Source organism: Lethenteron reissneri, chromosome 18, assembly GCF_015708825.2.
Source record: "Lethenteron reissneri isolate LAM-NWPU_2019-01 chromosome 18, ASM1570882v1, whole genome shotgun sequence".
Lineage (NCBI taxonomy): Eukaryota > Metazoa > Chordata > Hyperoartia > Petromyzontiformes > Petromyzontidae > Lethenteron > Lethenteron reissneri.
Genome location: NC_083796.1, coordinates 1,226,443 through 1,240,429, shown reverse-complemented (window position 1 = coordinate 1,240,429; position 13,987 = coordinate 1,226,443). Strand labels below are relative to the sequence as shown.

The 13,987-nt window shown below is 59.1% G+C and overlaps 1 protein-coding gene across 1 annotated transcript in view; it reads right to left on the bottom strand.

The window, feature by feature from the left end:
* LOC133343665 (myosin heavy chain, non-muscle-like) overlaps window positions 1-13,987 on the bottom strand; it is a 42,532-nt gene that overhangs the window by 5,332 nt on the left and 23,213 nt on the right. Inside the window, exons 7-22 of the mRNA XM_061553393.1 lie at window positions 13,228-13,485; window positions 12,342-12,446; window positions 11,343-11,531; window positions 10,207-10,433; window positions 9,047-9,293; window positions 7,980-8,059; window positions 7,315-7,423; window positions 7,046-7,087; window positions 6,295-6,426; window positions 5,882-5,955; window positions 4,888-4,972; window positions 4,715-4,785; window positions 3,116-3,198; window positions 2,736-2,818; window positions 1,865-1,963; window positions 732-854 (exon numbers count right to left, since the gene is read on the bottom strand). Of these exons, the coding sequence (XP_061409377.1) occupies window positions 732-854; window positions 1,865-1,963; window positions 2,736-2,818; window positions 3,116-3,198; window positions 4,715-4,785; window positions 4,888-4,972; window positions 5,882-5,955; window positions 6,295-6,426; window positions 7,046-7,087; window positions 7,315-7,423; window positions 7,980-8,059; window positions 9,047-9,293; window positions 10,207-10,433; window positions 11,343-11,531; window positions 12,342-12,446; window positions 13,228-13,485 (2,007 nt within the window). The remainder of the gene's footprint in view (window positions 1-731; window positions 855-1,864; window positions 1,964-2,735; window positions 2,819-3,115; window positions 3,199-4,714; window positions 4,786-4,887; window positions 4,973-5,881; window positions 5,956-6,294; window positions 6,427-7,045; window positions 7,088-7,314; window positions 7,424-7,979; window positions 8,060-9,046; window positions 9,294-10,206; window positions 10,434-11,342; window positions 11,532-12,341; window positions 12,447-13,227; window positions 13,486-13,987) is intronic.

Sequence of the window (13,987 nt, the reverse complement as noted above, 5' to 3'; positions counted from 1 at the left end):
ACACACCCTACACACACACACCCCACACACTACACACACACACTAGACCACACACACACTACACACACACACTACACCACACACACAACACACACACCACATACACACACACCCTACACACGCACCCTACACACACACACACCCCACACACATACCACACACCAAACACACACACACATACCACACACATACCAGACACACACCCTACAGACACTACACACATACTACACACACACCACATACACACCCTACACACACACCCCACACACACACACCACTCACACACCCTACACACACACACACCCTACACACACACACACTACACACACACCACACACGTACAACACACCACACACACACCACACACATATACCACACATATACCACACACACACCACACACACACACACACCATACACACACCCTACACACACCACACACACACACACCTCACACACACCCCACACAGACACCCCCCACACACACACCCTACACTCACACACACACCCCACAAACACCCCCCACACACACACTCCACACACACCCCACACACACACCCCACACACACGACACACACACCCCACACACACACCACATACACATACCACACAGACACACCCCGCACACACACCGCACACACACACCCCACACACACACCACACACACACGCACCACACAGACACCACACACACACCACACACACGCGCGTGACCCCCCCCCCCGGCGCGTACCCGGATGATGCGCGAGCGTGACACCCAGTCAGCGTGCGAGGGGTCCCCGCCGCTCGGCTCCGCGCCCGACACCGTCTGGTAGGCCTTGCGCAGCTCCTGCAGCTCGATCACCAACGCCGTCAGCTGACGATGTGGGGGGGGGGGGGGGGGCAGGAGGTGTGGGACGGCGGGGTCAGAGGGCGCGCGCGGTCAAGGTCAGGGAGCGCGGTGAAGTTTTGGACGTGACCCAGGGAGGCCTTCATCCAACAGTGGATTGAGAATGGCTGCTGCTGATGGCAATAATGAAAGCGTCTAAATGCATCCAAATCTCAAGAAGCGGTCAAGGTTAGGTCAGGGTCAAGTCAGGACACGGCACTACAGGGCACGGCGAGCGAAGGGAAGGGCATACCTGAGTAGTAAGGGCAGGTTCAGTGGGCATTTAGGAGGAGCAAAGGGCAATTATCCTGCAACCCAGAGTGCTAAACATCCTGAGGGAGAATTACCAACTGGTTTAGTCAACTCATCATGTGCCAGCTGTGTTGTGGTGTGTGACGTGCGTGGTGTTGGAGTGTGACCAGCGAGTGCGGGGTGCCTGGTACTGCGAGTGACGTGGTCTGGTGGTGAGCTGCTCCGGCAGGCGAGGCTGCGTTTACTGGGTCATGTCGCCCGCATGCCCAGCCACCGCATGCCCTAACAGATTTTGTTTAGCTGGAGACAGGGGACTAAACGGGTGTGGCATGGGCTAGAGAAGAGATGGAGTGATGTGGCACATGAGGACGTGGAGCTGAGTTGACGATGACCGGTACCAACGATGTCAAGATCGGCCTCTGTGGAGGAGGCTCGTGAAGAACGCTACTGGGCAGTTGGAGGCGGTCACCCTCTTAACAACAGCAGAGGGCGGAGGAGTGACGCTCACAACAACTAGCGGAGTGCCGGGTGGCTAAGACGCAGCAAGTTGGCACAATAGGAGGCACAGGTGGTGCATCTGCCAGCCATATCAGTCAACCCATGGCACCTGGGTCTGTCCCGTGACCTCCTGCCAGCGGGCGTTTGACACTTCACGTGCACCTAGCCAGGCGCAGGTGCGTTGGTGATATTACCGCCACTTAGTGGTGAATGGCGGTTATTGTTGTTGTTGGTGTTGGGTGGACCACCTGGGTGGTTTTGAGTTGGTCGTCCTTCTGCAGATGCCGGGTGACTCCCTCCAACTCCCGCACGCGCAGCTTCTGAATTTCCGTGGAGTCCCGCAGGTCCTGCACCCACCGAATGAAAGACAAAGATCCCCCATGTAGCCTTTAACAGGCGGTCGAGGCAAATGCTGTGAGCGAACACCTATGAAGGCCGGCACGGCACACAAGGGAGTGGGTGCCAAACACCATGCCTCCCACTCCCCAGTGTCAATGTTTTTACAGACAAAGGTACTAATTTTAAGACTGAATTGACCTAAGGGAGGCTCAGGACTAGTTTAAATATTCACCACTCTTATTGGTCATGAATGGGAATCGAACTCGGCTCGACGGGTTCGTAGCGCAGCACGCTAACTGCGACACTACCCATCCCCACACACGTGCACAGACATGCAAACAAGCACGCACATACAAATACACGTGTACGCACGCTGCACACACGCTGCACGCACGCTGCACGCACGCTGCACACACGCTGGACGCACACACACACATCAAGTTCTCTACTCAACGCCTCCTTCCGTGACCCCAAACTTCTGCCGCACTTAACATTTGGCTCCTTCCGGCTTGATCGTCACGGGACAAAGATTTCTCTCCGTGGCGGGACAGCAGGCAATGCGCTGCCCCCTGCTGCACGGGCAGAGAAGGTCAATCTAATACATCTCAGAAGCAGCTCTGTGATATCCGCTTCCCGCGGGAAGTTCTCCGACATGGAGGGTTCGCACGCGTGACGCCGTGACGCCGGTGTCGCAATATGGGGGTCAGGTTTGGGCACGAGTCCCGTGCAGAGCGGCGCGCCGAGCGAGGGTGTCCCTCCCGGGCGGGAGCGCCGCACGACCTGGAAGCCGCTGCAGATTTGCCGCAGCTCCCGCTGCGCGTGGTCGCGCTCCTCCTGCAGTGCCAGGTTCAGCCGCGACAGATCTGCGATCCGCACGGACGGACGGACGGACAAAGACAAAAGATCTCCCTTGTTGTTGGATAGACTGACGGGGCAAGTGCTGTTAGCGAGGACCTGCCAAGTTGAGAAGAGCACGCGGGGCAGTGGTGGGATAGCGATGAGGCGAGGAGCTGGTGATGAGGTGGCGGTGCGGTGGTGGTGGTGGTGGTGGTGGGATAGCAACGAGGGTGGGAGCTGGTGATGAGGTAGTGGCGAGGTGGCGGTGGCGGTGCGGTGGTGGTGGTGGCGGTGGTGGTGGTGGGATAGCGGCGAGTTGTCACCCTGCACTTTGGCCGCCAGATCCTCGGCCTGGGCCCGGGCCTTGTTGTGGCGCTGGCGGAACTCCCGGTTCTCGCGCTCAAGGCTGACACGCACACGCACGCACGCGCACGCACGCGCTATAGACACACACATGCATGCACACATATGCACACTACAATACCAATGCGTGTACTATATACAGTTTCTATACATATACGATATAAACACTCGCAAAATATGCATAGGCACTATGGGTGAAATGTGCATGTGTGTGTATGTGTGTGTATGTGTGTGTATGTGTGTGTATGTTTGTGTATGTGTGTGTGATTATGTGTGCATGTGTGTGCATGTGTGTGTATGTGTGTGTATGTGCAGTGTAGCGGTTAGCATACTACGCTTAGAACCTGGCGACCCGGGTTCGATTCCCGCTCATGGTCAACACCTTTGACGATTATCTGAACCGGTCCTAGGCCCCCCCTAAGTCGACTCAGCCTCAAATGAGTACCTTTTTGAGATATGTAAACATCGCCACTCGGGAGACAAAGGTGGTTGGGCGTCGTGCTGGCCACCCACCCCCTCGTGGGCCATGCTGGCCTTCATAGGTCCTCGCTAACAGCACTTGCCATAACAGTCTCTTAAGGCTATACGGGGGATCTTTGTCTTTGAGTGTGTATGAATGTGTATGAATGTGTATGAATGTGTATTTTCTCCCCCTGTTCTGCACAGGTTTCCGCCGGATTCTCCGGGTTCATCCCATTCGATAAACCCCCCACAGCCAAACCGGCCAACGCAGCAGAACCCTGCCGAAGAGACGCAGTGACGCTTTCCCATTCCGCCACGGCAATAAGTGGCGTCCGCAAGCCGCCTCGCCACGAGCTGGTCAAGGCGCTCGCCGTTCGTCGCAAGTGTCGACACGGCAGGGCAAGGGGAGGAACCCCACTGCGCAGACAAAGAGAAGCTGATTCGGAGAAACAAAAGCCAAAGAGAATAAGCGCTGCTGGTCTCAGAATCGGGGGTGGGGCAGCGGGGGCGGTCGCAGTGGGGGGGTGGGGGTGGGGGGGGTGCGGAGGGCACCCATTGTCTAAGATGTGAGCCACACGGAGTGAGCCACACGGAGAGCCACGCATAAACGGTCTCAAATCTGAGGCTGTCGAGGAAAATGATGACACCACCAACAAACGCCGCTCGACAAGCGAGCAAACAACAGGAATTGACTTTGGCCAGAGATGGAGTTGATGAGTGAGTGACAAGGAGAGCAATAGCGCACCGTGCGCTAGGAACCAGACGGAATCCAGACTGGAACGTCCTCTTATAATAATCAATCACTGGCCACAGGAAACTCCCGCAGCTCATGTGATACAACGAGCTCCCTCGCAAGCACTACGACGTACGCTACAAACGCGCACACACAACACACAAAGATCTCACGTGCAGCCTACGGGGACTGGTTGGGGAAGAGTGCTGTTAGCGAGCACCTATTAAGGCCGGAACGGCGCACGTGTGGGAGTTGTGGCCAGAACTCGACAGGCACGCACGGACACAGGCACGCACGGTGTCACCGCTGGACCGGGGCGCTGGTGGCGGTGGGCACGTGCCGCCCGGCATGCGAGCGGCGCTACCTCTCCAGCTTCTCCGAGAGCGTGGAGCCCGAGCGCGCCCGGCTCTCCTCCAGCATCTCCCTCTCCGACACCTGGCAGAGAGGGCATGCGGGTGGGCGGTGAGGGAAGTCCCCACCGCCAAACGCAAACCGCTAAACCCAAACGCCGCGGCGGCGGTGCCCCCGAGCACCGACCTTCATCTCCAGCGCCGTGAGCTTCACCGTCAGCTGGGTCTTCTCAGCTGCCAGCGCCCGCTCCCTGCTGCCACACGTCTCCTCCCTGCGGCCGCGCGCACAGTGGCAAGCACCGCCCGGCAACCGCGTCAGTGGGCTGCGGATCGCCGACGAGCTCTAAGAGCACGAAGCCGGGCCAGTAAAGCGGCCGGTCGGGCTGGGCCCACCGGCCGGCCGCTTCCTGCCGACTCGACAATCCTCGACGTCCCTCGACGTTCGATTTTAAACATTACTGACGGGACGAAACAAGCGTGTGTTTGCTTCTGGTGCATGCCGCCCGTACAGGAGCACGGACACAAGCGACCGAGCCTGAGGCCTGAGGCTTGAGGCCCGGTACACGAGCAACAACTCGTATCGCACGACAAATGGAATCCCGCTACGCGCAGTCGCCAAGACGATTGGCCGCTCAGTCAACTCTCGATCGCTCGGGCTAACGGGGAGAGGAGGGGATGGTGGAGGAGGGGTGAGGCCCAAATAAAAGAAAAAACACACATCATGCAAAACACACGTGAATAAGGATGTTAAAACATTCCTTGGTTATTGTAGGTTAAATGGGGGTAAAGAAGCCGAGGGCGTCGGTGTAGTTGTGGACAAGGTTCGTGCTGCCGCGTAGCCCCCGAGTCACCGACGCGCGACGAGCGGGGAGCAGCACGCGCGTCAACACCTCACTGTGCTTTTCGCGAGCACGGTTAATGTGCAACCCGCGTGAATCCGCTCGCGGAGAGTCGAGAGTTCAGTGGGATTGGACAAAACGACGATCCCTCCTTCCGTTACGTCTGACACAGAGTCGCTCGCGACGGGTTGCAGTCGGCTCACGCGAGTGGAGTGTGAGCGAGCGTGGAGTGTGAATGAGTGTGAGCGGGAGTGAGGCGGGAGTGGAGTGTGAACGGGAGTGAGTGGGAGTAGAGTATGAGTGGGAGTGAGTGGGATTGATGCGGACGCGTTCGCCGCTTACTTGTGAGCGAGCTCCCTCCGTAAGGTCGCGACCTCTTGCTCCAGGCCTCGTCTCTCCGCACTGCAGCCCGCCAGCTGACGGTTATCATGGAAACGGAGCGGGGTGGGGAACAGCAGTGGCAGGGAGACAAAATGCGAGACAATGTAACGCTGGCGGAGGGAGGAGTGAAAGGACACGTCGACCATGCGGCTCCTTGACCTCTGTGACCATGACCTGGCTATCCTGGTGACCATCATGTGGTCCACCCAGGACCCCATGACCCGACCCACCCACGACCCCATGACCCGACCCACCCATGACCCCATGACCCGACCCACCCATGACACCGTGACTTGGCCCACCCAGGACCCTATGACCCTACCTACCCAGCTCCCTGTGACCAAGTTGACCCAAAACCTCGCGACTCAGCCGACCTGGGCGCGCGTGGAGGTCAGCTCCAGCTGCTGGTCCTCCAGGGCAGCATCGCGGCTCCGCAGCTCGTCCCACACGCGCTCCATCTCCGCACGGACGACGCTCAGCTCCCCGTCCAGCTCGTCTAGAGAATGCTGCTCGCACACGGGCAACCACACGCATACACATGCACCCATGCATACACACCCATACACACGCACCCACGCGTACACGCACCCACGCGTACACACCCGCGCGTACACACACATGCACCCACATGTACACACGCACGCACCCATGCGTGCACACCCATACACACCCACGCGTACACACTCCCACGTCTATACAAAGACCCCTCCCGTGTAGCTTACACTGGCTGTTGGGGCAAGCGCTGTTAGCAAGCACCTATGACGGCTGGCATGGTGAACCAGGAGGTGGTGTGGCTAGAACCACGCCCGGCCGCTTTTGTCTCCCCAATGCTCATGTTAACACATTGCACAAGGTACTCATTTAAGGCTGAGTTGACCTACCGAGGAGAGGGAAACCAAGGACCGGTTCAGATATTAATCATCGATGGTGGCCATGAGAGGGTTCATAGGGCAGTGCGCTAACCACTGTGCCACCGCTCTCCACACCTATAGACACAAGCCCACACACGCGCCCACACTCACGCACACACACTCACGCACACACACTCACGCACACACACTCACGCACACACACGCACGCACACAGGCGCCCACATGTGCGCCCACACGCACGACACCATCTCACCCGAATTTCATGCGGCCGTTTCATCATCGCTTCCTCCAGCTCCTGTGCAGCACAGAGACACAAAGACACACACGACATGAGAGGCACAAAGACACGGAGACACAAAGACACAGAGACTCAAATAAATGGAGACACAGAGACACGGAAACACAAAGACACGGAGACACAAAGACACAGAAACGGAGACTTGGAGGCACAAAGACACAAAGGACGAAAGCATGGCACCGCCGCCGCCTCCGCCCCAGCCCCCAACCCCTTTGACCTCTGACCTCTCTCAGAGTGGCGATGAGTTTCTCCTGCTGCTGCTGCAGCTCCTGGTTCTCGCCGAGTCGGCGCCGCAGCGACTCCACCTCCTCCCCGGTGTCACCGGCGCTTGCGCTGCGGGGCGCCGGCCGGCGTGGGGAGAGCGAGAGGGCGCGCGTGGACGGTTCAACGCATGGGAGGGAAAACCAAGAACAATCATGCACACGCACGGATGTGATTGGCGTGCCTTCGTGTGGGGAGTGGACGTATAGTGGTTAGGGCACTGCACTACAAACCCAGCAACCCGAGTACTGTCCAACACCATCGATGATTGTCTGAACTTGTCCTGAGCCTCCCTTAAGTCGACTCAGCCTCAAATGCACCTCCAATTAACACGGTTGGCTACATACGGTGCGGAAGAAGTTCAACAGACATATATACAAATGCGTACCTCGTGCAGTGTGTAAACATCAGCACTCGGGCGTGCTCCGTGTATGGTGAACTTCTTCCGCACAGTACGTAGCCAACCGTGCTAATTGGAGGTGGTGCTGACCACCCACCCCTTCGTGTGCCGTCGTTCCGGTCTTTGTAGGCGCTCGCTATCCTCACTTGCCCCAACCCAACAGTCCGTGAAGACTATACGGGGGGGGGGGGGGGGGCGACGATCTTTGTCTTTGTGCGTGACCCGCACCTGCCCAGGTGTGGCTGCGCGTCTCTGTGCTCCTGCGCCTGACTTCGCAGCCTGCGACACTCCTCCTCCAGCTCCCGCACCTGCACGAGCACAAAGCGCTGTGAGCGAGCGCCCACCGAGGCCAACGTGGCACCTGCCGACACGCGCACCCACACACAACTACACACGAAACAGAAAGATCACCCCGATAGCCTTGCACGAATGTATGTTTAACTTCTTTCGCACCGTACGTAACCAACCGTGCTAATCGGGAGGTACGGGGGAAGGACAACAAACTAAACACAAAGCAGTTCAAAAGAAATTAGTTTTTAATCTAGACGATTTATAAGTGCATAGCTCCAGTGGCTTACTAAAATCGGAAGGAAGAGCATTCCAGACGGCCACGCATCTGAAAGCGTGCGATGCAGTGACCGCCTTTGTTCGATGGTTAGCCAACAGGCTGTTGGGGCCAGTCCCGTTAGCAAGCACCTATGAAACTCAGAATGGCGCATGAGGGGGTGGTGTGGCCAGGGCCATGCCTGGTTGCCTTTGCCTCCCGAGTGATGATGTTTACACAACACATTCAGGTACTCATTGAAGGCGACCTAAGAGAGGGCAAGTACAGGTACAGATATTCGCCACCGTTATCAGTTGTGAGCGAGTTTGTATCACAGTGTGCTTATCGCCGTGCCGCCGCTCCGCACACATAAAGACAAAGATCCCCCGTATAGCCTTAACAGACTGTTGAGGCAAGTGCTGTTAGCGAGCACCTATGAAGGCCGCCATGGCACACGAGGGGGTGGGTGGCCAGCACCACGCCCGGCCGCCTTTGTCTCCCCAGTAGTGATGTTTAAACATCGCACCAGGTACTCATTTGAGGCTGATTCGACCTAGGGAAGGCCCAGAACCGATTCAGATAATCATCAGTGGTGTTGGCCATGAGCGGGAATCAAACTCGGCTCGCTGGGTTCGTAGTGCGGTGCACTGACCGTTGCACTACCCTATCACACGCACACACCGCTGCACACACACCGCTGAACACACACCGCTGCACACACACCGCTGCACACACACCGCTGCACACACACCTGCATCGTTGCCAGCTGCAGCTCGGCCTCCCTGGTCTCCACCACGATGTTGGCCTCCTCGCACCGCGCACGCCACTCCGCCTCCATCGCTGCCTCCGCATCACCGCCGTCCAGGTCTTGGGTTCTACCGAGGCGTGACGGCGATGGCGACGCTGACGCCGACGGCGTCACCGCCTGTCCCTCCGCTCGCTCGTGCACGCGCGACTCCAGCTCGGAGCAGCGTGCCTGCGACTCCGCGAGCGCCGTCCTGCGCACGGGACGTGGCCGGGCGACGGGACAACGTCGTTATCATCGTCACGGTCGTCAGCAGCTACTCGTCAGCGACGAATGGCGGCGACATGGGGCCTCAGCCTTTCATCCAGCAGTGGATTGATCGTGGCTGGTGACGATGAATGCCGTTACCTTTCGAGACGCACGCGGTGACTTCACGTGGCGCGCAACGTGACGACGCAGAAATGAAATCGTCGGAAGGCAAACACCGCGTGTGACATCATCGTCTTTGCCGACGAGTCTTCTCAGTCTTTTAGCACTGGTTTTTTATTGTCAAGCTTTGAGCCGCCCCTTTGCCACTGTGCCTGCTGCCACTGCCAACGGCCTTGGGCTGGAGTGTGAATGCATGTCCCCCAATAGCGACGCAATTCGATGCTAAAATGCAATTCGCATTGGAGTTATCGTGACCCCGTGTTACAGACGGATGCAGCTCATGCATCAACGCCTTCAAACTCGAGTAGAAAATGGTTAAACGTGCGAAACGCAAAGTTACGGGAAACTGACGTCACGATAATTGCATCGTCAAAATCTGCGTTTGAAGTCACAGAGTCCGTACGTGTGGTAAACGAGCGTCTGCTACGCATTCGTCAGCCTCGCCATCGAGATCCTCCATCTTACGGGACCACGTAAGATGGAGGACCTCATACCGTATCATGAAAACCGACCCATTATTCATATTTGGGGTTAGGCCACGTAATGATCCGGTCAAACTTGTGTCTAAAACCCCTCCACCACCCGACACAGCTGCCACGTGAAGTTGAACTACGCGGCGAGTTGCACAAAGATCCTCATGACCAAACTCAGACTCGGCAAAACGGAGATCACGGCGGCGCAAGGGGTGGCGGAGGAGTGGGTGAGGGGGGTGGGGGGGTAAGGGGGTAGACACATGCCTCGTGCTCTCGTGCGCGTCGCGCAGCGCATCCAGCTGGCCCTGCAGCTGGCGCCGCTCCCTCTCGGCAAGCTCTTTCTCGGCCAGCAGCCGGTCCCGCTCGCCCTGCAGCGCACCGGCGCGCGCCCCCGCCAGCCGCCCCTCCGCCTCGTGCCGCAGCAGCCGCTCCCGTTCCGTCTCCAGCTTCTGGCGCAGGTCCGACACCTCCGCGGACTGGCGCTCGCGGACCTGCGCCGGCACGGGGAGTGGAGGGATTAGGGGAGGGGTGGGGAGGCGTCAGAGGGGGGGAGGTGTGAGGGGACAGCTACAGAAACGGGCCTGGGGAGGAGGGGAGGGCGGCACAACGCGATAACACGATGGGAGCGGCGCAACACAAAGAGTTATAACAATATTGGCACAACAGCAGCAACGTCAGGGACACCGCAACAAGGGACAGCGCAGAGGAGAGGCGGCACTTTGAGGGGGCGGCACAACAAGGAAGACACGACTGTTGTGCCCATCTCGGTCAGCTGCCCTCCTCCATCCTGTCCCGGTGCCTCCTCGATCACAATCTCCTCTTCCCCATCGCGTCTACATCGCTTACCTTGCCTCGGGCTCCATTCCCAACTTCTACGTTGATTGCCCCATTACACTGCCGTGAAGTTTGTACAGCAGTGGCCACGTGCCCCTACGCTCGAAGGCCGGAAGTTTTTTTTTCTTTACTGAGCTATGAAGAGCGTCATAGCTCATCGGATTCCTCCTCCAGTGTAAATAAAGATTATGATTTTGTATAGGGGCTGGGCTATCCGATACGCTACCGATTATCGGCTTGATCACTCAGCCGGTCGGATAACACGTGTTAAAACTTGTGCCGCTGGACGGGAGGTGATGGGCGGGGCTTAGTGACGTCGTCGGAGGCAGGACGTACGCACAACCGCCACCATTTAAAGTCATCCAGGTAATGGACAACAAAGTTGGGGCCGATTACAATCTTTAGCCGAGTCACTTCGGTGTAAAACGCGGAGGGGATGGCGCCGCGTGACCCCGGGTATGTATGTTGTATGTATGTTGTATGTATGTTGTATGTATGTTGTATGTATGCTTGTTAAACTTCTTTTGCACCATACGTAACCAACCACGCTAATCGGAGGTGGGTACCGTCTGCAGTGCTCGCAGCTCCTCCACGGCGCGGGCCCTCTCCTCCTCCACTCGCTCCGCGCGACCTTTCACCCTCGCCAGCTCCGCGGCCTTCTCCGCCAGCTCTGCCTCCAGCCCGGACTTTTGCCGCGCCCCCGACTCCGCGTCGTGCGCCAGCGTCTCGGCTCGCTTGCTCAGCTCGTCCCTCTCCTACGGGGTGGGGGGGGGGCAATGGGGGGGCGGGGGCGCAGCAGCAGCAGCGCCGGCTTAGCACGGACACGAGAACAGCGCAGAAGCGAGGATGGTGGCGTGGACGAGCGGAGGAACAACCGCCGATTGGACGAGAGTGGAGCCCAAGAGGGGTGTGCGGTCGGTAAGTGGGTGGTCGAGGGGGGAAGCGAGCGAGCAGTTGAGCTAGTGAACAGTTAAGTGAGCGGTCAAGCGAGCGGTTGAGGGAGCGGTCGAGCCAGCAGTTGAGCAAGCGACTGAGCAGTCGAGCGAGCGGTTGAGCGAGCGACTGAGCGAGCGACTGAGCGGTTGAGCGAGCGACTGAACGGTCGAGCGAGCGGTTGAGCAAGCGACTGAGCGGTCGAGCGAGCGGTTGAGCGAGCGACTGAGCGGTCGAGCGAGCGGTTGAGTGAGCGGCCAAGCGAGCGGTTGAGTGAGTGGTTGCGCGAGCGGTTGCCCGAGCAACTGAGCGGTCGAGCGAGCGGTTGAGTGAGCGGTTGAGCGAGTGACTGAGCGGTCGAGCGAGCGGTCGAGCGAGCGGTTGAGCGAGCGGTTGCCCGAGCAACTGAGCGGTCGAGCGAGCGGTTGAGTGAGCAGTTGAGTGAGCGACTGAGCGGTCGAGCGAACGGTTGAGTGAGCGGTCGAGCGAGTGGTTGAGTGGTTGAGCGAGCGGTGGAGTGAGCAGTTGAGCGAGCGACTGAGCAGTCGAGCGAGTGGTTGAGTGAGCGGTTGAGTGAGCAGTTGAGCGAGCGACTGAGCGGTCGAGCGAGTGGTTGAGCGGGCACCCCACACCTGCTTCAGTCGGTCCCTCTCTCCCTCGGCCGCCCCAACCCGCGTCTGCAGCCCTGCGGACGCCTCCTCCAGCGCGCGAACTCGCGACGACAGCTGCTCCTTCTCCTGCGTGGTGGGTGGACAACGCGTTTTGTGCCAGGCTAGGTGCACCGCTCAAGACACGCCGGAGGGGACACGTCCGCCACGGAGAAGGAGCGGCGAGATCAGCTTGTGTGCAGCGATGGAACGCGAAACCACGAGAGATGGCGAAGGCAAGTGGGCGTGGAGCAGGTGGCCAACCCTGGCTCGCCTGAAGGCGGTGCACCTGCCCCTTCTTTGTGGGATAAAGGGTTGCCCCCTTTGCACGCACAATTGGCTGAAAACATCTTAATATGTAGAGGATCGCAGAGCTTGGGAAATGTGTTGATAGCGCCGGCTCATTGTCTGGTTGCTGAATTCCAGCTCGTCTGTGGTTCGTCGGCGATTGAGAGATGCTCTTTGCATAAACGACGCTACATATGCATATATTTGCAACTAAACATGAATAAACGTTATGCGTGGAGATACACTGAGACGTAGGGACACACACATGCATGCGTAACATAAAAAACGACGATCCCCGTATAGCCTGGACAGACTGTTGGGGTAAGTGCAGTTTCGCGAGCCCCTCTGAAGAAGGCCTGCAGGGGTGTGTAGGCCAACATCACGCCCGATGTCCACACCTCACCCCAATTACTCATTTGAGGCGGAATCGACCTAGGAGGAGGCCCAGGTAACGGTTCAGATGATCGTCACCGGTGTTGAAATCGAACTCGTCTGGGCTCGTAGCGCAGCACGCTAACCGGTGCACCTCCGCTCCCCACGCGCACACGGAGAGACACTCACTGACACGCGGCGGAGCCCTCACCCGCGCCGACGTTTGCCGCTCGCCCTTGAGCTCGTCCAGCTGCGTCATCAGAGTCCTCCTCACCCACGCGTCCTCCGCCAGTCGCCCGCTCGCCAGCCCGCTCGCCAGCCCGCTCGCCAGCCCGCTCGCCAGGTGAGGGGGGCTCGCCACGCCGGCGCTGGAGCAGCCGTGGGGGCAGCCGAGCGGGGTGACGGCTCCGCTGGCGCTTAGCAGGGGGCCGACGGAGCAGCGGGAGGGGCTGGCGCCCGGCCAGGGGCCCTGTGGCATGGGGTGGCCCAGCGAACACGCAACTCAGAGGTGAAGGTCCCCCCCCCGTAGCCAGCACAGGCTGTCGGGCCGCGCACGGAACACGAGGAGGCGGTGTGGTCGTCCGAGCGCGCGTGCCCTTGCGCGCCCGTGCGTGCCATCCCATACAGGTTTGGATCTGTGCGTGTGCACACCCGAGCGCGTGTGCCATCCCATACAGGTGTGAATCTGTGCATGTGCACGCCCGAGTGTGCGTGCCATCCCATACAGGTGTGGATCTGTGCGTGTGCACGCCCGAGTGTGCGTGCCATCCCATACAGGTGTGGATCTGTGCGTGTGCACGCCCAAGTGTGCGTGCCATCCCATACAGGTGTGGATCTGTGCGTGTGCACACCCGAGCGCGTGTGCCATCCCATACAGGTGTGGATCTGTGCGTGTGCACGCCCGAGTGTGCGTGCCATCCCATACAGGTGTGGATCTGTGCGTGTGCACGCCCGAGTGTGCGTGCCATCCC